At 34.7% G+C, this 17,857-nt stretch overlaps 1 protein-coding gene and 1 long non-coding RNA gene across 3 annotated transcripts in view; one reads left to right on the forward strand and one right to left on the reverse strand.

Annotated features, from left to right (window-relative positions):
• LOC311606770 overlaps positions 1-17,857 on the forward strand; it is a 122,102-nt gene that overhangs the window by 70,207 nt on the left and 34,038 nt on the right. The gene's annotated exons all lie outside the window — the stretch shown is intronic.
• SCN9A (sodium voltage-gated channel alpha subunit 9) overlaps positions 1-17,857 on the reverse strand; it is an 88,498-nt gene that overhangs the window by 33,623 nt on the left and 37,018 nt on the right. The window contains exon 17 of the mRNA XM_084798168.1: positions 6,490-6,610. Coding sequence (XP_084654294.1) covers positions 6,490-6,610 — 121 coding nt within the window. The remainder of the gene's footprint in view (positions 1-6,489; positions 6,611-17,857) is intronic.

The following is a 17,857-nucleotide window of genomic DNA, read 5'->3' on the forward strand; positions in this document are numbered from 1 at the left end:
TTGTACGAGGTTAAATTAAATAAACTTAGAATTCAAGACTTTTCTTTCTAAGTAGAAAGTGTTAGGAGTTCATCCTTTCCTAATTATTGTTCTCTGTCTCATACTCTTGAGGCTGCACGTGGCTTTTCCTTTCGGATGGTGGAATGTGTCATGCTGTTTGGCTTCTGTGTATCACACATTCAGCAAGGTCATAGCCATGGTGTGAAACCAGTTTGGCAGAAACCTTTAAACAGTAAAAACCATCATACGTAATTGGTGGGGACCTGTGTGTGTGTGTGTGTGTGTGTGTGTGTGTGTGTGTGTGTGTGTGTCTTTGTGTACCTGTAATGAAATGATGGGGGCCATGTTAATGAAATAGATAAACAGTAAGTCTACTTTATGTTTATGCACAGCAGAAGTCATTGAGAAGAGCTTTCTCATTCCTCAACCTCCATTATGTGGTTATTAAAAAATTGTTCAAATCATTAATGCAGGAGTGAAATTGTTTCTTTCAGTAACTAATATATATTAAGACACTGACTGGTTCTCATGAACTAAATTTACTCAACTGCAATTATAGGCAGTCACAGAATTCAACATTAGCGTTTTATAAGACACATTAACACATGTAGAGTGTCGTAAAGTAGTCACATATAATATTATTTGTTAATTTTGTACATATCAACTTCAGAAATTCTTATACTAAAATGCTGTGTGCAGATTTTTTTTTTCTTGGACAGACAGTTGCTAAGCACTGACCTGAATACCACTGGGACCAGTGGAAGGAGGAGACACAGTGGAAGTGGCTAGTGTAGCTCATGGAAAGCCAGGATGCTGCAATGATGGGCCAGTGATGGACAGGCAAACGGAAGTGTGAACACAATGGGCCAGACAATCATCATTGCAAATTTACAACATTTATTAAATTGTTCAACTTAATAAAAAACAACCAGAATTACTATTAAAAAGAATCGTTGGAGGAGAAATTAATGTTAATCAAGATTTTGCTAGTTGAGATGTATTTTTGATTGTCTTAAAATGAAAAGAAATGCTGGTTTTTTTATGACTACAGAAAGGAAAACACCATGCATTGCAATTAGAAAAGTAAGGAAAGTTTTGTCTGAGGCAAAGCTTCACAAACACTGCCTCTAGGGTTTCCCAGACCATGGAGAATTTCTCTCTTATTTGAGGCAGGAGTGCTCAGTCGCCTGCCTGACTTTCATGCAAAGGCAAATCCTCAGGGATTTCCAACCTAGCTGGTTAGCAAGCTTATCATATCTTCTCTTTAGAAAGACTATTAATTAAACGTAAACACTACAGTATCTCTAAACAGCCTAATGAGTCCCAGAGGGTCAGGTCTTTGTCTTTTGGGCGGGTTCATTAGTTTGCTTTTGTGATGCATTACATAAAGTCTAGGCAGGGTTTCATCATGTTAAAACAATGTGCCCAATAACAAAGAAACCATCTAAGGACAGCATTCCACTGAGTATTACAATGTAATCAATATGATCAATGTAAAACAATCAATAGGAAAACAAGCTTTTTAATCCTTTAATTAAAAGTGTCTATGTGTTCTGAAACAAATATTTCATTCATAATTTCTTCTTAAAGTAAGGAAAAGACTGAATGGAGTTGCTTATTCTATTATCAAGGTGAGAATTGGTTATTAGTTGTTTGTACAAAGAGTTGATGAACTCAGTATATTTTTAAAGAGAAGACAAACTGGGCCCACCTCCACAATGAACTGAAAATCTATGATTTTTAGAAAAAGGGTTACACTTTAAATCAGATTCTGATTATATAAATTACTAATTGAGTAACTCCAAAGGAGTACAATATAGAAATAATTGGTTTGTCATACTCATCATTATTTCCTTTCTAAGTTATTAAGGACACCTAAGGAAGGAGGCAGAAGTCTTGAATTACAAAGCCATGACCCAGTAATCTGGGTTTCTTCCAAGAAATCACTAAGAGTGTGCAGTTGTCACCTACCTGTTCCCTCTTAAGATTGCATGCCATGAGACTTTATAATTAGGTCCTTGCTGTCGTTCAAGTCTGTGACAGGCACTGGGATGGGTTTATTATGTCTACCATGTCGAATTTTATCTCTCTCATTGCCTGTCAGTCTTTCAATAAATACTGGTTCCTTGATTTTCCTCAAATGTTAGATCTATTTCACCAGAGAGAAGTGCCTCTGTTGACCTTCAAAAATAATTTCTTCATTTATTTGCATAGCCCACTTAATTTTTTTTTCTAGGCTTGATCAAAAGTTACCTTTATAAAAAAGGCCTCCAGGAGTCACAGTACTTACAGGATGGGCCCTTTCTTAGTAGTTTCCTTTCCCTTTTGATCTGCTTATTTGTAGATGCTTATTTACAAAAGGGGCATTGTTTTATTCATCTCTATCATATTCTAGTGCATAGAAGCGCCCATGATGTACACAGAATTTACTAGTTGTTTATTGGTTAAATAAATGAGTGAGTGACTCAGTGGTTCAGAGACTGAGCAAAAGTGGCTCCCCTGTTTGCTAGGCTGAGCCTGATACTGAAATATGTCCTGGCAACACTATAGATTCTCCAGTGGAAACCACAACAGGTCCTGGCAGCAGTGTACAGTCTCCAGGAATATAATCCATGGTATTACTTAAGAGATATTGTGTCTCGGTCACTTTTCATGGGTCCAGACCTAGCTGATTTGAAAATGTGCCATCAGAACATATTTTTCTACAACTAGTCTAAGTTTAGAACGTATTAAGACTCTCAGACTAACCCAAAATTATTCTCATTGATGTTTTGTAGAATTAAAAACAATCTCTATAAAGTTCTGAGTAAGATGATTCTTATAGTTGGAAGTAGCATAATTAATCCATTATATTGAGCTTAAATGTGTTTTTCTAAGACTTTTCTCTGGTTTAAAGTGGTAAACTGATTAGCTCAATATCATTCTAGTTACACTATAATGTTAAGTAAATTAGTCTTACTTACTTAACTAAGTAATTAACTAAGTAATGTTAGTCCTAAACTGGACAGGAGAAATCTTGACAAAAATTGTACAAATGTATTTTTACATGGCTGTTAAACAACTTGCGGAGAAAAAAAGCCATACGTTTGTATTAAATTCCTTTTGTTTGTTCTAAGACAAGGTCTCCTGGAGCCCAGCTACTTGAAGCTAAGCTCTGAACTCTTGGCCTTTCTGCTTCTACCTCCTAATGACTGGGATTGCAGGCACTTGCCACCTTTCTGACAGAAGGAAAACTTTCAATATTTTTTTACCCAACCCCTCTTAAGAAAACTCTAGACATCCAGTTAGACCAGCACCATTTGTTGAAGATGCTATCCCTTTTCCATCGAATGGATTTGGCTTCTTTGTCAAAAATCAAATGACCATATGTGTGTGGATTCATATCTGGGTCTTCGATTCGATTCCACTGATCAACCAGCCTGTTGCTGTGCCAGTACCATGCAGTTTTAATTACTATTGCTTTATAGTACAATTTGAGATCAGGTATGGAGATTCCTCCAGAGAACCTTTTATTGTACAGGATTGTTTTAGCTATTCTGGGTTTTTTGTTTTTCCATATGAAGTTCAGAATTGAACTTTCAATGTCTTTAAAAAATTGTGTAGGTATTTTGATAGGGATTGCATTGAATCTGTAGATTGCTTTTGGTAGGATGGCCATTTTTATTATGTTAATTCTCCCTATCCATGAGCAAGGTAGATCCTTCCATCTTCTCATGTCATCTTCAATCTCTTTCTTTAGGGATTTGAAATTTTTTTCAAACAGGTCCTTCACTTGTTTAGTAAGAGTAACTAAGTGTCCCTCAGTAGAAGAATGGATAAAGAAACTGTGGTACATATACACTATGGAATACTATTCAGCGATTAAAAACAAGGAATTCCCAAAATTTGTGGATAAATGGATTGAGCTAGAAATGATCATAATGAGTGAGTTAACTCAGAAGCAGAAAGACTCAAATGGTATATACTCACTTATATCTGCATATTAGCCCAACGGGCATGTCCCACGAAAGCCTTCACTTACCAGGAAACAGAGACAGAGGAGAGGACATTCTAGTGGGACTCTAGATGTGAGATTCATGAGAGAAAGGCAAAGTAGAAGGACCCAGAGGGTCCTAGGAGCCTACAAGTAGAACATTATGATAGGCAGATTTGGGCACAGGGGTCCCACTCAAACTAGGCACCAGACAAGGACAATACAGGCGGTAAACCTTAAACCCCTACCCAGATCTAGACAATGGACAGAACACTCTCCACAGTAAAGTGGAGAGTGGGATATTACGTTCTCACACACTCTGGTGCCACACCTCTGACCATGTCCCCTGGATGGGGAGACCTGATGGCACTCAGAGGAAGGACAACAGGTTACCAAGAAGAGACTTGATACCCTATGATCATATAGAGGGGGAGGTAATCCCCCTCAGGAACTGTCATAGGGGAGGGGAATAAGGGGAAAATGGGAGGGAGGGAAGAATGGGAGGATACAAGGGACGGGATAACCATTGAGATGTAACAAGAATAAATTAATAATAAAAAAAAAAAAAAAAAGAATAAAAAAAAAAAAAAAAAAAAAAAAAAAAGAAAACTCTATGGCTCTGCCAACAGCACTAATCCCTGTAAACACAAAATACATAGACAGATAATAACATAAGCTCCTTTGCTTCTCATATAAAATAAATCTAATGTGTATTTAAAAAGAATCCAGGTTTATCACTGTAGTCTAGATAACTTTATTTTCCAGTCACATGGCCTAATATGTGACCATTATAGGAGAATTTTAAGGAAATTGTGGAGGCTAAAAGCAAGTTAGTAATTTCTAAACAGAGCATTGGTGTAGGTAATCCAATGGGTAGACTGAGTCGGTGGCCTTGGTGCTAGCACAGTTTCCATTGTGGAATTGTTAAATGCTTGCAAACATTTAGAAAAGTGAAGAAGAATACAAGATAAGTAGTCTGTTTAATAATACATAAAATGATGTCATGTGAAAATTTCAATATTTATATGAAAGGCATGTTATTTCCACTTTGTTTTAAATTTGAAATTCCAGGTTTTAAAATTATGCTCTCTCTCAGAGGCAGTTAAGGATGAATGAATTAAAATGCATGTCTACCAGGGTCAAAATTTGTGCCTTATATTATTAGATGGAACTTTTGCCTGGACCCCAATTTGTGGTTTTATTTAGGTAGTATAATGCTTATTTAGATAGAATTGCATACTTTTTAAAAACATTATCAACTGTTTTAATTTGATTGAAGTTCCTGGAAAATTCTAAGAGTATTATGAAGTGGACTCAAAGTCTATATAATTCATCCTCTACATAGTTAGAATAGGTATTCAGAATGGAGGTTGTGTCCTCTATATCAATGTTATGCTGTCTCCACATACTCATTTATTTACATTAATACATATATTATTGTCTTTTTTTATTCTTTGACTGGATGACCTCACTTAATATTATACATTATATGTTCATCCATTTTTCCTGCAAAAATGTAAATTTTCTTAGTATACGTGTGTGTGTGTATGTGTGTGTGTGCACACGCATGTATGTGTATGCGTGAGCATGCCAATGTTTGCACAGTGAAAAAAGAAGCAATAAATATGGGGTTGCAAATATCTGTATTATGGAGTCTTCTCTGGGTATATGGCCAGGAGTGGTATAGGATATGTGAAACTTGAATGCTTCAAGGAATATCTGATATGACCAGTAGGCTCTTGTTAAGCAGATTTAGCTCTCAAGAGTGAGGCCAAAGATACACATATTTACTTAAAGGCATAATAGGCCAGGAACGCTCACTGAAGCCACAGGCATGGTTTAAACCTCTCTGGTTTCCAGCATAGCATTTCAGTATGGCATTGCTTATAGGGCGCATTAAAAGTTGTCATTAAAGAAACAGAAAAAGACTTTATTACTCTCAGAGAAGTAGAAGAAAAACAATGGTGGGATGCTCTGCGTCCTCTGAAACTAGGCTAGGGATGCCTTTTGAGACATAGCAGTCAATCATATTAAATTATTTCCCTTAGGGAGACATAACAATAGACACTGATGTAATCCAAAGAATTATTTAGTCTTTCTTTTCTTTTCTTTTTGTTTTTTTGCTTTTTTGTTTTTTGTTTTTCAAGAGAGGGTTTCTCTGTGTAGCTTTGGCCATCTTGGACTCACTTTGTAGATCAGGCTGGCCTCGAACTCACAGCGATCCTCTTGCCTCTGCCTCTCCAGTGCTGGGATTAAAGGCATGCGCCACCCCGCCCGGCTCGAATTATTTAGTCTTAATGAATCACTTTAATGTTTGAAAAAAAAAAGAGAGAGAGAGAGAAATGCTAGCAACACCTAGTAATCCATTAAATTAGATGGCTGGGGACTCTTAGATAAAGAGCACGCTTCGGAGATCAGAAACACCCTCTGTAGGCAAAGAGTTCCCAGATAGCATTATGTAGTAAGACAAAACTCAAAGCGCCAGCGAAAAGTGAGAGTTCTGGCTTTGCCCTTACCATCTGTAAAACACGCTTCCGGCTCGTCTGCGTTTACAGGCTCGGCTTCTGCTTCTTCTCCTTCTCCTGGCAGAGGGTTATCAACTGTGCTGCACTCCGAGGAGCTCGATCCGTGCCGTCTCTACAAAGGAATCCACCAACCCCCACCGAACAGGTCATTTAGCGAATGTTCAAGTGTGACAGCAAGCCTCATTTAATGAGCAGTCATGCAAAGTGTCACAAAGAATGTTTAACAGCATGGTGACTATAGAAACATAGAAACACATGTTGAGGCCAAGTTACCCTATGGCACATCTACAATTAATCTTTCTATCTACACATCTTGCCAAAAATAAATAAATAAATAAATAAATTCTGGAATGCTATTAAGTAAACATTTGGGCAAAGCTCGCAAGAGGGAGCATTTTGTGTTAAGAATAATTTGGGAAGTTATGGGCCACACTTACCATTATTATCTTAATACCCACTTATGTGCAGTTAATTTGGGGGAGAGAGCTGACCTCTGGGAACATTACTAAGCAAGTGTCAAGTTTCCAATGTTGTGTGTCTAAAAGGACAGAGCTGATAGTTGCCAGAAAAGCAATTTAATTAGTTGAGATTTCAAAATTGTGCAATAATATCTAAATATGTTCTGTTTACTTTCAGGACAGAATAGGGAGCAGGATGCTATAGATAGAAAGTCTTTAAACAAGACAAATAGAAAATAAACTGTATTGGAATCCAAATGTTAAGGACCGTACCAACACCACCCATTTTAATATCAAAGTTTACTGTCGAAAGAGAAGGTCATAAAGTATTATTTTTCAAGGTACTTAAGGGAGCATCACATGCAAATGCTGACACAAAAATCCAACAGAAGTAAACATGGCAGACTCAGACATGACAGCGTTGAACTCGTCATTATGATCACTGTGCTGATCACAATGCAGACAGGCTCCCCTCCCAAACTTTATGATCAAGCAGTATGTCTGCACCTATACACACATACACAGGAGGCTCAGATACAGTACGCACGGTAACGGCAGCAAAACTCAGCCAAGTTCCTAATATTGGTTTACAGAGGGGTGGAACGTCACTCTAACGGAAGGGCTCATTTATCATCCTTACTTTCTAAACAACATGTGAATATGGGAAGCTACTGCTTATCATAAAAATGCTTCATTTATTAAGATTATAATGTAAGTTTAAGAAAATTCAGGTGCTAATAAAAAAAAATGCTCATTTTCAATGATTCTTTGTTAATAAGTTTGTGTCTAAAGTATTAATTTTAAAATGGACTTTGAGGTTCCTATGAACCTACATGGAAATCTTAGTGTTAATAATGATCACACATCACCCATCAGCCAAACAAGCATTGGTATGCTGCACAGATGGAATATTGGTTAAGTACTTTTTATAACACCTTATTAAATGACTGCTTCAGTAGATGTGCCATCTCTACTAGTGAAAGCTTCCATTATTAATATCAGTTATAAAGGTGGGTTGTAGAAAGTGGGTAAATTAATTTAAAGTACCTTAAACTAAAATGGAGGACTATTAATTAAATAAGTATTAGTGAAAGTATATTTAGTATTACCATGTTGATCTTACTGAGGCATGGGAGATGGGAAACTGTGAGCAGACTATATTGTATGAAAAGATTAGTTTAAAAAAAACAGTGTTAATAAAGACTTATCCCAAGCTACATTAAATATTCTGTAGGAGTTAAGGCTTCAAAATAAATACCGGTATACCAAATAATAGTTCTCAGAAGACACTTAAAATGATTACTATTTTATATCATGGTAATTCTACAAAACAAACCTTTTTTACTAGACATAAAACATTACAATTATCTGATGATCTCAGTTTTTACTTCAAAGCTTCAGTGAACTGTTACCGAGGAACCAAAGACAAGACCGTGATTCTAGGGAGAAGACAGCATCCTTACACCCTGTGATAGAAATCCATGGCTTTCATTTGGACCCAAAGCAGTGGGAAAAATTACTGACAACAAGAATATAAAGAACTTCCCTGTGGTAAGTCAGAATATTAACAATAGTGTAGTTAGAACAGTTTTCCTTCAGCTGGTAGCAGCTTTTAAATAGAACTAATCTAACTTGCATTTGGACAGAATTCTGAGAGGCTAAATAGTGAAAGCATACTTACTATCACTGTGTGGAGCCTACTGAGGTGTTGGTAGAGTGAAAACCATGATCAGATTATATTGTATGAAAACTAATTTCAATAAAAGAGCATTAGTAAATATTTATCCAATGTTACATTATAAACAAGTAAAACTTTAGACCATTTTATGTAGTGTCTCTTTCTATTGAAACCTCTTTTAACAGATAATGATTTTATGTCAATTAAATTTAGAGTTTAGCTCAGAAATAATAACTACACCTTATTATTGTTCACTAGTTTAAAAATTTTCATTATCTCCAATATGAATTATATTAATTTATATAACAAGTCAGATAATTATGGCCAATATTTAATGTACTATTTATTCACAAGTGACTAATTATGTTTGCTATATAAAAATACATATATGTAATGTGTAAGCTTTTGCAAACTTTGATATTTCATAGGGACCTTTAAAACCATCTTTATGAGCAAAAGGTGACACCTATAATGAAATTTTTATTTTGAGGTAAAAAAAATCACTTAATGAATACAGCAGGATCCTCTAACTTTAACACATAAATCTGTAATATTTATTTTTATGATTCAGAAAGATTATTCTAGCCTTTGCCCTATTTTCTACAATCTTATAATTATTATATTTTAATACTCTATCACTTTTTAAAGTTTTCTTTGGGGTTAGATATGAAAAGTGAATCAAATAATATTAGCAATTTAATATTAGGATAATTACTTTTATTTTAACATAATATGAATGATATACTTTCTCAATAATTTATTTGTTTGCAATTATATATATATATATATATATATATATATATTAAATGAAGAGAGGACAGAATCAAGATTGACTACTAATTATGAAGACCAGAAAATGTTCCAAAGTTGGCTTTCCTTTCTTCTAACTATGAGGTTGACTATAAATGTATTTTAATAATTATATCTTTTATTTCAATGAAAATAATGGATTTGATTCAAAATTTTAGAAAAATAAAAGTCATCTCCACTTTCTCCTTTACTCATATCTACATCTATATTTATAGTATCCATATCTCTATCATCTATCATCTACTTATCTATATATGTGTCTATAAATCTACCTATCACCTATCTATATTCTTTTTCTATTTTGCTGTGTATCAATAAAACAGTGGTTGCAAAGCTATATTTATCATCACTGTAAACATGTATAGCTATAAAAGTAACCCCTTATATTATTGAAACCATGATGAAAGCAAAAGGTTTATTATTTTCTGTGGTTTTCTCTTTTATTGCCATTGAGTTTGTTTTTCCCTATTGGAAGCAAGTAAAAACCAGTTAAATATGTACCATATTTAAAAAACTCCCTAGGTTGATCAAAGACATATTTATTAATTTTATACCTGAATACCAAAGAGCACCAAAAGGCTCTTGATTAGAAAATGGACAGAAATCAATGCTATTTGGTTCTTTCTTGTGCCATAAATCAAGTATGACTATCAATCTTTCCCTCAAATCAGAAAGTTATAAAAGACAAATGATGAACTATAGAAAACACAGAATTCAACAACATTTCTCATAGTGTGTCTGATACAGAAAACATCCCAATTATGCTGCATTTAGAATGCATATACATTGCAAATATATTTGCATCACAGAAGAAAGGAAATATTCTTTAAGGAGCAGAGCCTGGCAAACTTACTCACACAAACATGAAAACAGTGGGATGTAAGGGGGAGCAAAGAGGTTGAAAGAAGCAAATTGAAATGCAGGGATTGGTATTTAAGAGAACAAGTGTGGGGGGCATTAGTATCAGATCAGCTCCACTATGTGTACATGAAGGAGAGCAATTTATTAGACATAACCTCAATTTCTAGATGACTAAGCTGAGTATCCATATGACTCATTTATCTGTTTGCAACTAAAGATATAGATATATCTTTATATCTATATATAAGTCTATATAAATCTATACACATCAGTAGCTTTATAGATATATAAATATCTATATCTTTAGTTGCAATAAACTATATATACACATACACAAATACGTATGTACATATGTGTGTATTAGATAAAGACCTTGCCTAAAAACATGAAAAACAAAGTCAACATTGGGGACATAGGAATTTGAAGTCTGCATATTTATTCATTCTAACACTCTCCCAACTGCACTATTTCGGCAAAGTGGCTGCATATTTCCTTGTTTAGATTTTGCAGTATAATCTTATAGTTTTATTCTAACTAAAACAGAAGAGACATTCCCTAACGAGGCTTTCAAGGCTTCCGTGTGCCATGGTCATAAGGTGACCATGGTGAGTATTGCTACTCCAAAAGCTTTTCACAATTGGACACCTGCTGAGAAATCCCAAGTGGGTTAGCAAGACCTAAGTGGTGCCAATGTGAAGAGAGTACAAGGTCCAAGTATACGTTCAAGGCCTCAACTTCTTTACATGTCACTCATAAATTCAAAACAAATCAGAAAAAAAAATCTGTATCTGTTTGGAATTTCATTTTCCTCTAAATAAAGATTATCAGGGGAAAATTCCTAATACTAGAATAACTATCTGTGTTTGACACATGCGTTTCAAATATTGAAGGCACAATGCACAATACAAAGTTTTCATGTATGAAAAATGCCTTCTCTCCCATCCTTTGTACAGGCAGGTTGTGTCAAATTACCACGTTCCAAATCACTCTTTAAAACAGAAAGGCTCAGCTTTTACTATGTCAAAAAATATAATCAATAGTCTATCTATATGTATATGTGTGCCAAGGTTTGAGCATGTTAATCCAGTGTTTACAGAAGCCAGAAAAGGGCATCAAATCCTCCAAGATGGAGCTACAGGTAGTTGTGAGAAATCTGACAAAGGTGCTTGGAACTGAACAAAGATCCTCTGAGAGAGAAGCAAGTACTCTTAACCACTGAGCCACCTCTCCAGGCCCAGGGATATCATTTTGTGATTATGTACTGTGCTTCCTCTAACAAGATTTAGGCAAAAAATGTATGAGTTCATAATTTAACATATATGTATACAACATATATATTTTTGTGTACATATGTAAATGCATGTTAAGTTAAAATGTTGAAATATTGTATGGTTTACTATATTTATGTAAGTGCTATCATATATATGTATGCTTTTATTTATGATCTACTTGAAGGATATTTATTACATTGTGAAATGGTTTTGTTCAAGATCATCGAATTCAAGTAACTAGCAATTGAATAAGAAAAATGCTATTTTTAACTCTTAACAATAACTTCTTGTACACAGAACACTGAAACATCAGGTTTTTTTTTTAATCTGTTTGTTGATTGCTTTTCTTTTTTCTTGTAAATTATTAGATCATTGGTCCCAGAGTGTGACTATTTCAGGGTAACATTTTGCATTCCTCCTTGCACAGTGGACAACAAATAATACAAACATTTCAACAATGACAGAAAGTAAAATTATGAGCTGGATTATAAAATAAGGTCAGATTCTTAGTATGACTTTACTACCCTGTCTTTGAAAGATCATACTAAAATAAATGTTACTCGATATCAGAGAAAGATATTTTTCTTATATATGTTTTAGAAATATTAGGTAAAGCAGCTTATATTATTGTTTGTGATCTTAACAAAAGTGTCTGTACCCTCCTGAGTCAGAGCTGTAGAACGTATTCATCTCCACTTAAAACTAGATGCAAGGGAACCTGCACAGAGCAGAGCCTACCTTTATTGGTGAGTGATATTACTTCTGAGATTAAATGAAACTTTTCAAACACTTATTTCTCTTTGATAGGCACAGCTTATTAACATTTGCTTGATGGTTTAAATATGAATAAACATCTACGGTTTTGAATTGGTTATAAAAGCGCAATGCTAGTCATTGCTAAATTATCTTAAAAATTACCCAAATTTTACTCTTGGAACTTGGGTACACTGCCTCTTTCGTATATTAAAAATGACCCTGAAAGCAGCCAAATGCTGAGTTTTAATTTTCTAATCTGTGAATACAGAGCTATGAATATAATGATCCTCTCCTACTATGACTTTAGTGTTTATATCTAAAGTATTTTTCCCAGTAAATTTGGGTTCAATTAAATGTTAATATACTCAATTTAAAGACGAGAGTGGTTTTTATTTGAGATATGATTTCAAAGTATTTTACTACGGTATCCTACTTTTATAATCCATCCAATAAAATTATATAGATCATGCATCAAAATCAGTTCAGGACACGTAAGATATACCAAGAGAGTAATCAAGAAAGTCACACAAACAATGGAATAACCCCAGTGACATGCTGTGACGTCGAATCGTTGATGGAACAATCGTTATGTTTTCCCCTACTTTCTTGAAATGGATCAGGCAGGAAGATTTTGTAGCTGAACAGCATGCAAGACACTGAAAAATTATCATATATGTATGATGTTTTAGGTAACCTGTGTACAAGTGGCACAGAGCTGTATCCCGAGGAGTTCCACTGTGGTTTTACCCCTGCAGAAGTGAGAAGGTTAGGCTGTGAAGCTGAGAAAGGCAGCATGAGAAGCAGTCAACTGTGGCTTCCAGTGTGTAGTAAGGTCTTACACCTGCAAGTAGAAACTAAGTATCCATCTGAAATACATGGTATGTATTCACTGTTAGGCAGCATATTTGAAAAACAGTGAAAATATAAAATGTCATTCAAGTGGAGTTCAAAATAATTATCCAGTTATATAATTGTGTTATTCAGCAAATAAACATATACACTACCCTGTGCTAAGCAATACTCGTTCTTGCCCTTCAATACAATCAACATTTTAAAAACAGATTATATACAGCATGGCCTGGGTGACAGTAATACTATATAATTTGAGAAAGTGCTCTTATAATAAGCATTTCCCAATTTACTTCTATTTGTCATGTTTAATTGCTTCAAGAGTTTAAACACCACAGCAGGGAAGTAGTGCTCCCAAACCTGTCACAGCATAAGAATATATAATTTTGATTTAGATATATCAGACCAATATTTAATTGCTCAATAAGGATGGAAAGATTTTTCAGCAAGTTTGGAACCAGTCTGACAAATGGAAATGATGCAAGTCAAATTTTCTAGAAGAGAACTAGTGCATGAAAGATCCCCGCTAAGACGAACTGACAATGAAATCTGGTCAGTCGAGAGCAGTTAAGGTACAGATGATTATATTTTACAAAGTTCAATATCAAGTGAAAATATAAACTGCCCATTAATGAAAGAATGAGGAAAAAAAGCTTTGATAAAATCTAAAGAGGTACAGACTTAATAACAATGCAGAAAACATTCCAGTAAGTGGATATAAAATATTTAAGTTTGATGATTGTACATATTTAAGTAACATTTTATCAAATCAATAAAATGAATGCACTTCACATCAGGTATGCACCTCATTTTCTTCAGGGATGAGAGCTTTCAGACTTAAATGCTATGTAGAAGTGAAGAGATAAATGCGTGAAATTAAGTAAGCATTATGAAGGCCCAGGCATTGACATGGCACAGATGGCCAATGAATCTACCTCTGTGTGTCAGAGTTTGCTTGAGGTTCACACCTTCCAGCCATAAGACATGAATTTCTTATTGTGGTGATCCTCAGTGGACCATGTTAGGCTCTTGCTTACTCTGCCTGTGTTACAATGGTCTGCATATTTATCTCACTTGTAAACTGTCAGGTTAAAATTATTTCATTATTTTCATCAATTAAGAGTTAATTGATGAATATACTTAATTATTACATGAACTTTTAGTGTCAACTTAAAGATTTGAAATGTTTAATAACTATAATGTATGATTTATAATTTATGTCTTAATGCAGAACACATATAGAAAATAGGAATCTATGCTCCTGTTGTGCATGAACACAAGCAATGGGTGAAATAATTATAGTTAGTTGCATGATGTTTAGGCAATTAAAATTAATATAGAATTTGTAAAGGGCTTTTAAAAATGCCTTTCTTTTTCCTTTAAGTTATATTGAAATATAGGAAACTTTGAATTTGGGGATATAAAATTGAATATTTGCAATTCCTTATTCTTAAACTTCATATATTCTTATTTTATGTACTTTTTAAATTCATGAAGTATAACTTTTATTTTCTTAGTAGTGTTATGTGATATTTTTGTATATTAAGACATGATTATGGAAATACATGTCTCCCAGTAGTATCCACTCTAGGTCTGTTAGAGCACACTATTTGGACAAATCAGTGTTACACTTTTCTGTAATTATGCAAATCTTCGTGAAGACAAAGGAGAAGCTACAAAGCCAATGTTGTGTATTTCAGGGATGCCTCTGTGTTACATGCCACTTTCATCAATAAGCCTGAGAAGTTAAGCTCAGAACTCCAGGGGTGCCCTGCAGTGCTCACCTCAGAACACTGATCAGGGAGTGACCACGAGGGCCTGAATCTGTTTGAGAGGAGTTTGCCATACTTATTAGTAATAATACATGAAAGTAGAGATATATTATCATAGCACATGATAATCCTTGATTCAAATATATAATCACACATGTTATGCTTTTAAATAGTGCACACTGATAATACTAGATGAATAGAAAGGCAGAGTTTTGTTGTTTTTAGAAGAATATATTTAAGAACTAAAAATCAGTTCAATAAATCAAGGAATAAGGCTGTTCTAAGTTAATAAATTTTAGCCAACAAAAACAAATGCTTGAGAATAATTACGGAGATGCAAGCTAAGCTATTAAATCAGGATTAAGATCTGCCTGCAATTAGGAGTGCAATTTTAGAGTCACAATGAATCAGCAAATGCCAAATTCCATCATAACAGAACATTTAATCCTAAATTTTACTGCTGGAGGGGAATAACCGAAGGTCATCTTATTCCTACTTACTGTTTTGCCTTTCTAGGGCATGTGGAAATGTGATATAAATTTGGCATCCAAACGGAAAAGTTTCCAGAAACATCTACAACAAACATACTTTATTCATCTTTTAGGTTCAGTCATCTACTAGTATGGACATTACATCTATTATCTAGGGTGAAGAGGAATGTGCACCAAATCAATTAGATTGACTAGTCTCTCTCTCTCTCTCTCCATCTACCTCTCAGGTGTCATAGGAGATCACATCACTCATTGATCAAGCTGTCAAAGGTTTAGTTCCTCTGTGTAAAGTACTATGTCACAAGTGAGCTGCCTTGTGCAAGGTTATGTTCCTCTTCCTGGAAGGCAGAGGGGGAGCCTGCATCCTGTAGGAGGAGGAAGTCCCCCTCAGGAACAGTCATAGGGGAGGGGAGTAAGGGGAAAATGGGAGGGAGGGAAGAATGGGAGGATACAAGGGATGGGATAACCATTGAGGTGTAACAAGAATAAATTAATAAAAAATTTAAAAAAAGAGTCTGGAAATGGCGGCTATACTGCCTTGCTTTAAGTCGAGACTACTCCAAGAACTATGCTAGCAGTTGTATCACAGCAGGTAAGGTAATGCAGTAGTTTCACAGGCCCAACAGTCCAGTGCTGTGGCATTTCTTACATCTTGCAGACGTTAGATCTTCCCTGACAACACTCTCCGTCAGATAGTCACAGAGTTTTCTCTATATGAATGCCTCCAATGATTGACACAGTGAAGCATACAGATGAGATATCCTAAAGTATAGTCTATAACTTGCCTGGTTCCTAACAACATAAATATACATTAGTTCTTCTAAGTCAAATACATTTGCATGGAGTGAATCTACTCCTCCCCAGTAAAAGTAAATAAATAAAACTATGTTTAGTCATCCTGGTACCTTTGAATGTGTCTTTATTTGGAATAGTCTCTGACAGCATTTTGTCCGGGTAAGGTGAGGTTAAAACTGTGGGAATAAGAATCCTCCTGGTATCAAGTCTCTTCTTGGTACCCTGCTGTCCTTCCTCTGAGTGCCACCAGGTGTAACAAGAATAAATTAATAAAGGTGAAAAAAAAAAAAAAAGAATCCTCCTGGATGTTATTAAGCATCTTCAAATGGCTTTGTTGACTTTCCTGTATTGTACATTTCTTTAACAGCTAGAATTTTAGGCTTATTATAGAGAACGTCCTCCAAGCAATTGGGGATTGATAACGTTCACTGTTATTAGGGGAAAATTGGTCATTGAGTTAATTTCCTTTTCCATATGAGACTAAACTCATAGATATGCTACTAAAAATTATGTTTATGGAGCTGAGTTTTCTATAAGCTGAAGTTAGTATATTTTTCTTAATATTCTTCCATGTAAAAAATTTGTAAATATATAAAGTGTTTTCTTCCTGACTTGGCCACCAGAAAGGATTGTCTTTGTTTACTTAGTGATAAATATTTGTAATTTGTTTATTTAATCAATTATTCACTCAACAAATGATTATTGTGACATGTATATGTACTACACTGGCTAGGTTTGTGACTGTGAATTTCCCATTATTGTGCCATAAAACCTTTTTGATATATTGTCTCTAAATTCATGGATGGTATGTCTTAATAGGCTTAAACATATTGATGATACTTAATAAATATATGTCTAACAATATTACTAAAATCAGAAAATTATTTAAAAATTACAGCAAATAATTTCCAAACAACAATTAATGATAAATAATGGTTATTATATTTGATGTATATGAAATATAGTTTAGCACATACATTGACTTACTTAGACATATATAGACTGAGGTGGGAAAAGAAAACAGAATTGTGTCTTTAAAGTTTCTCTTCTGAGCTCACAGTACCATTTAATGTATCCCCACATTTCTCAAAAAAAAAAATTAAATCTAAGGAATAAATTGAGAGAGGCATAAAATTATAAAGGCCTCAAAGTTAAATGAGTTTCTGCTGACTCTAGTTTGGAGAACTTTGCATATAATCACGGAAGCTGTGACTTAGGGACCAATGGCTTTGGAGAAGCATTTGAAATTCGAATTTTAGAGATTTATTCAGGATTTGCCCACAGAAGGGAATCCCAAACAAAGTCATTCAGGTGGAAAGAGAGCAGAAAGAAGAGGTGTCCAAAGCTGTTTGTGTCTCTAGTGTGCAGCTTGGCATGTGGTGCACACTTAAGGAGAGTCGGGAAGCCATGTATGACTCTATCATGGTCAGCATATGATTTAGAATGAACCGAAATGAAATTAGTTTTAATACATGGAGTTGACGAAAAATGGAGGCACAGGGACTAGTTGGAATTGGCAAGTAGTGAGTGTAAAGGTTAAAAGCGATGGAGATGATGAGTGAATTCGAAAGGGTGTAGACTAAGACTGTTTAACTGTAGCCCTGGCGGCAAGAAAGGG

Source organism: Acomys minous, assembly GCF_964271855.1.
Source record: "Acomys minous genome assembly, chromosome: 10".
NCBI lineage: Eukaryota > Metazoa > Chordata > Mammalia > Rodentia > Muridae > Acomys > Acomys minous.